The sequence below is a fragment of the Chiloscyllium plagiosum genome, chromosome 29, assembly GCF_004010195.1.
Source record: "Chiloscyllium plagiosum isolate BGI_BamShark_2017 chromosome 29, ASM401019v2, whole genome shotgun sequence".
Taxonomy (NCBI): Eukaryota; Metazoa; Chordata; class Chondrichthyes; order Orectolobiformes; family Hemiscylliidae; genus Chiloscyllium; species Chiloscyllium plagiosum.
The window spans coordinates 3,896,885-3,902,661 of NC_057738.1; the positions used below are offsets into that span (position 1 = coordinate 3,896,885).

Sequence of the window (5,777 nt, forward strand, 5' to 3'; positions counted from 1 at the left end):
CAATCTTCAAGCAGAGTTAAAAATCACACCACACCTGGTTATAGTCCAACAAGTTTATTTGGAACCACGAGCTTTCAGACCACTGCTTCTTCATCATAATCACCTGAAGCTAGTGCTTCCAAATAAACCTGTTGGATTATAACCTGGTGTCGTGTGATTTTTAACGTTGTCAGTCCAATCCAACACCGGTTCCTCCACATCAATCTTCAAACATCATATTGCAAATACCTAGTTTCCCATTATATACCTTTTGAAAGTTCTATTTAATTTGATTTAATCCTTCTTTCAGTCAGTGCAGTTCAGATCATGACAACTTGCTGCATTTTTAATAAGACATAAAATGTCAGTAAACCTTTAGGATTTAATAATTACAGCAGAAGTGTGATGTTTACAAAGGAAGCTCCATGTAACATCATTCCTTTGTCTCATGGATATTTTTAATAGTTTTAAACCCTGCACTTGTATTAATAGTCTATTCCTCTAAATTAAAGTGTCCTTAATCCGAGTTATCTGCTAAATAGGTTTAGCTGTTCTAAATTTCCACTTTCTATTATTTAAGTTTTACTTTAAAACAGTAATTACTACAAAAAAGTGAATAACCTAGAGCAGCTAGTACTCGGATATAATCGCAAACTAAATCAATCTGTCCGACCTTTTAAGGTGAGATATATCAATCAGTTCTTCAGCATATAAATTCATTTTAATCGTTATTAGTCTCTTCCCGTGTAAACAACTAAGCGATACTTTAAAAAAGTCCTCCCTTCCCCAGTCTTTTAAGACGTGATTTTCCACTGTTTCTTGAAAGCCTAGAAAAGCGATATTTAAATATCGCTTTTTCTTATGATTTTTAATTGAGCTCAGCTTTCAATGAAACGTAACTCATATCACTTCAGACTTACAAAAGGAGAACCAATCACAGCTTCCAAAGCCCTATTCAGGTCACAGTTTTGTTTTTGGCATACAGACTAAGAAAACCTCCTCCCCCCCCAAAAAAAACACTTTGCCATGTCTGTGCAGGGCATCGAAAAATAATTCGAGGTCGGCTTCTCCTTCATGTGCAAAGTCAATCAGCCTTCCTGAATTCCATGGGTATCGGTCATGAAAGGTTCACCACACACACTGACAATCCCACAGCTATCAGAGCCACTGTGCAGAACAGCACCGACATAAAACACTTCTCACGGTCACAACACCGGCTGTGGCGCCGCATCTCCTCCCCCTCTGACAGCAGGGCCATCGAGGAGGCGTCTGTGCTCAGCACCGAATAGTACGCGTCTCCCTTTGCCTCCACCGTCCACCTCAGCACGTTGACTTTCATCTCCATGTTCTCCATCATCTCGTCCACCTTGTCGATGTGCTCCTGCAGCTCCTGCAGCTCCAGCCTCTCCACATTCAGTGCGGTGTCCTGGGCTAGGTTCTGGACGCTCAGAGCCCGGGCTGCCACCTCCGAGGTCCCTCCAGACATCCCGGTCTGGATCAAGGGCTTCTCGGTCCCCGACAGGGGGAAGCCTTGGCCCAGCTCCAGCACCTTGCACATGTCCATCTGAAAGCTCTCCAGGTTGGAGGAGAAGACGACCCAGAGGCGCTCCATCTCGGCCCGCTCCTCCGTGCTCAGCGTCTTGTCCCGGAGCACCGCCGTCAGCTTGCTCCGGAGGAGTCCGGCCACTTCCTGGCTCTTCTCCCTGGTTCTCCTGAGCTCGTCCCTCAGGCTGCTGCAGTCCGCCGAGCCCCCTACCCCCGTGGCCAGGTGCCTGTAGCATCCCGTCACTTTGTTGAGCGAGTCCACCAGCGCTCTGCACTCGTCCCTCTCCCTCGCTGAGTTCGCAGTGCCCTCATCTGCCACCTTGCTGCTTTGGATCGGCATACGGCTCGCCACTGTCCACAACTTGGCTCGACCCGCAATACCAAAGGCGCCTGCAAGTGAGGACACATCGGTCACAATTGTGAGTGCAGCCTGTGCTCTCAGCCCCGCTCACTCCCCCATACAAACCGTGTTCGGGCAGCAGTGGGCGCGGACTCCTGAATGTACAGATCCGGAGCAAACAGCAAAGTTCTCAGTGGAACAGGCTCCTCTTCTCTTCCATCGCACGCCGAGAGCTGTCCGCCTTGCAAGCACCAGCCAACGCCGCTTGCCTCGTACCCTCTGTCCTGCAATGTCTCCGTTACTCACTGCAAATCCACCTCGGAGATTACGGCGTATCTTGTGACGCAGCAGCTCTGGATGGAGTTGTCACCTTCGCTCACACGGACGGGTCCCATGTGGTTTCTTGCGTGTGTTAGCCTTGTCCTTCTGTCGGCTGTTCCCTGAGGAGTTCAGCATTTCACCGTCCTGTTAACTATGCGCTCTGCCCCAACACGAATCCTCCTAACAGGACTAAAATTACCCAACATTCGGAAATAAATTGAGCAAATAATAAGTCAATGAGTACCAAATACTCCAACAAAGAGGTAGAGTCCCCAAAGTACTCTTCAAATTGCATTTCCGAAACTGCCAATAAGGACAAATAACTCTCCGCCTGGAAGTTAGGAACTCCTTTATGTGGCGTTGTCTCTAGTTCTGCACTCAAACACATCTGATTGTCAACCCAGTACCTCTTTTTAAAGATTATAGAAACCTAAGTTCAAAATTGTTTTAAGTTCTGCCCATCAAATTCTTCATCCAATTCTTCAAAAAACAAATCTTCACCCCAAAACTAGCGATCACATCCTGAGTTGCCAGTTAAGGTATCCCATATTGGTGCCTCTGTTGTCTCCAGGTTTCCAGGTCATAGAATCATAGAGTCATAGAGATGTACAGCATGGAAGCAGACCCTTTGGTCCAACGCATCCATGCCAACCAGATATTCTAAACTAACCTAGTCCCATTTACTAGCATTTGGCCCAAATCCCTCTAAACCCTTCCTTTTCTTTTACCCATCCAGATGCCTTTTTTAAATGTTGTAATTGTACCAGCCTCCACTGCTTCCTCTGGCAGCTCATTCCATACACGTACCACCCCCAGTGTGAAAATGTTGCCCCTTAGGCTCCTTTTAAAATTTTTCCCCCCCTTACCCTAAACATATGCCCTCTATTTCTAGACTCACCCACACCTGAGAAAAGACTAAGATGTGAACTTTTTTTTTTCAGACTTGAAACAGCAAATTTTGAAGACTTATCCTGACTGAGATCTGTATTATCTTTCTTTGAATGCAGTTTTACTACAAAGTATATATCAAAAATAAAAAAAGGAAAGCCTCTGCAATTGCAGGTTCTTAAAAATGCCTGACGCACATGACGAATGGGTAAATTAATTAGAAGATATAGAATCCCTACAGTGTGGAAACAGGCCTCTCAGCCCAACAAGTCCACACCGACCCTCCAAAGAGTAACCCATCCAGACCCATTCCCCTATGCTCTACATTTACCCCAGACTAATACACCTAACCTACACATGCCTGAACACTGTGGGCAATTTAGCTTGGCCAATTCACTTAACCTACACATCTTTGGATCGCGAGAGGAAACTGGAGCGCCCGGAGGAAACCCACACATGACATGGGAGGATGTGCAAATACCACACAGACAGGCAGGAGGCAGGGATTGAACCCGGGTCCATGGTGCTGTGATGCAACAGTGCTAACCACTGGGCCACCGTGCACCCCTGAAATTTGAAATTTGAAACCTTAAAACTCAAAGCAAAATGCATTTCCTTGGGTCCCAATTGTTTGCCGAGTTTTATGCCAATTTATAGATAAAATGTATTCTAACAAGTGCTTTTCTTGCTGTTACATTTATTTTGCGCTACTGCCAAACCATCACTCATATTACCTTCTCCTGGAACCACCTTCCCCAATTGGCAAGTGGGCTCAGTGCGGACTTTGTGGCAGCAGCAGCGAGTGAGCCCCTACTTGCTTTTCTGAAGCAAGCATGGGACTTGGAATCAGAATCAGTTAGAAACAAAACAACTGCAGATGCTGGAATTCAAGATTGACAAACAGGAGGCTGGAAGATAAGGCAAGCCAGGCAGAATGAGGAGGTGGAGAAATCAACATTTCAGGTATAATCCTTCTTCAGGACTAGATGTGAGGGTAGTTAAAGAGGATGGGGTGGGGTGGCATGAGTAGCAGAATGCTGCAGTAGTGATAAGTGAACGCAGGTAGTTCTGATTGGTCAATAGGAAAGATGTATCCAATTGGTAGCTGGAAGGAAGGGTCAGTAGGTGAATTGGAAGGGAGGAGGTGGGGCTGGAAAGGGAGCAGGGGAATGGGTGGGAAGGTTATTTGAAATTCAAGAACTCAAATGTTAAGCCCTCCAGGCTGTAGGCTGCCCAGGTGGAAGACGGGGGTACTGTTCCTCCAATTTGAAGTCTGATTCACCACAGCAATGGAGGAGACTGAGAATGGATATGTCAGAGGGGGAGTGGGAGGGGGAATTGAAATGGGTGGTGACCAGAAGGTCAGGCTGGCCGTTCTGGGCCTGGCAAAGATGCTCAGGGTGATACTTAATCTACATTGGGTCTGACCAATGTAGAGAATGACTTGGAGTTGCCTGTGTTGGACTGGGGCAGACAAAGTTAAAATCACACAACACCAAGTTATAGTGCAACAAGTATATTTGGAAGCACTAGCTTTCAGAGCACAGCGGTACCCCGAAAGCTAGTGCTTCCAAATATATCTGTTGGACTATAACCTAGTGTTGTGTGGTTTTTAACAATGTAGAGAAAACCACATCAGAAGTACTGGATGCATTAGACTAAGTTGGAGGAGATGCAGGTGAATCTCCTGGAAGGACTATTTAGGGCCCTGGATGAAGGTGAGGGGTGTGGTGTACGGGCAGGTGTTGCAGGTGTTGAATCAATGGCTGCTACATTGGCAAAGGCGACATTGATGAGAAGATGCCTCCTGAAGATTGGCTACTTTGTCATTGGTTGGATCGGGCACTGGAGGCAGCGAAAGGGCATCACAGCAGTATTGACAAAGTGAGCCCAGTGGCTAGAGATGCAACTCTGATGTCGGTGAGTCCGGTGCAGGCAGTGGCAAGGTGGTGGTGGAGGAGAATCGTCCCATTGGCGAAAGATGGCATGTGAAGAATGATGACTTCAACATTGTTTGTATCTAATGTAGTTGACTGCAAGGAGGATAGTGGTGCAGATGTCATTGATGATGAGCTGGCCTCTCAATGCTATTGAACTCTCTTTAAGGCATAGCTTTCTATTCTTTTCTTGTTCTTAAAACTATTCAAAATCGTGCTAGATTGTGGTGACAGCTTTTCATTGTATTTCACTCTTTCCCTCACTATACAATACAAGTGACAATAAAATTATTCATTCATTCACCCAAGTCATCTGTATGAATCACCAGTTAAATTCCAAGGGTCTGAACTAGAAAGTTGCACTGTGGTTGATAACTGACACTCACAGATGATGAAGGCTGAAGATATTTAATTATGTTCATCATCATGCTTTGGTTGGATTAGGATGCTCATGAATTTAGACTCTTTGAAAGGTTAAAGAAACATCTTAAACCATCAAAACAGAGCTAGAGTTCCAATTTACTGGTTCAATCCCAGATGAAACTCACCCCTGAGTTTCCCAAAAATGCAATTTATTAATTGTTCAAATTTTTCTCCCTAATAATATTTAGTGATAAGAGGAGATTGTCTTTTATGAACATAAAACTATAAATGGCAGTAAAGGACCATCCATGAGTCAAATCATTTAATCTGAGCATCCATAAATTTAATATTCATGTAAAGTTGAATGGGAAATGTTGATACAGTAATTTACCTAAACATCTGGC

General features: G+C 45.1%; 1 protein-coding gene across 1 annotated transcript; it reads right to left on the reverse strand.

Annotated features, from left to right (window-relative positions):
• Positions 1 to 347: 347 nt before the first annotated feature.
• LOC122564331 (regulator of G-protein signaling 9-binding protein-like) lies at positions 348 to 2,825 on the reverse strand. Its single transcript, XM_043719049.1, has 2 exons — positions 1,991 to 2,825; positions 348 to 1,914 (listed from the first exon to the last, which is right to left on the reverse strand). The coding sequence occupies exon 2, from the start codon at positions 1,862 to 1,864 to the stop codon at positions 1,097 to 1,099; it is 768 nt and encodes a 255-aa protein (XP_043574984.1). The 5' UTR covers positions 1,865 to 1,914; positions 1,991 to 2,825; the 3' UTR covers positions 348 to 1,096.
• Between the last annotated feature and the right edge of the window lie 2,952 nt (positions 2,826 to 5,777).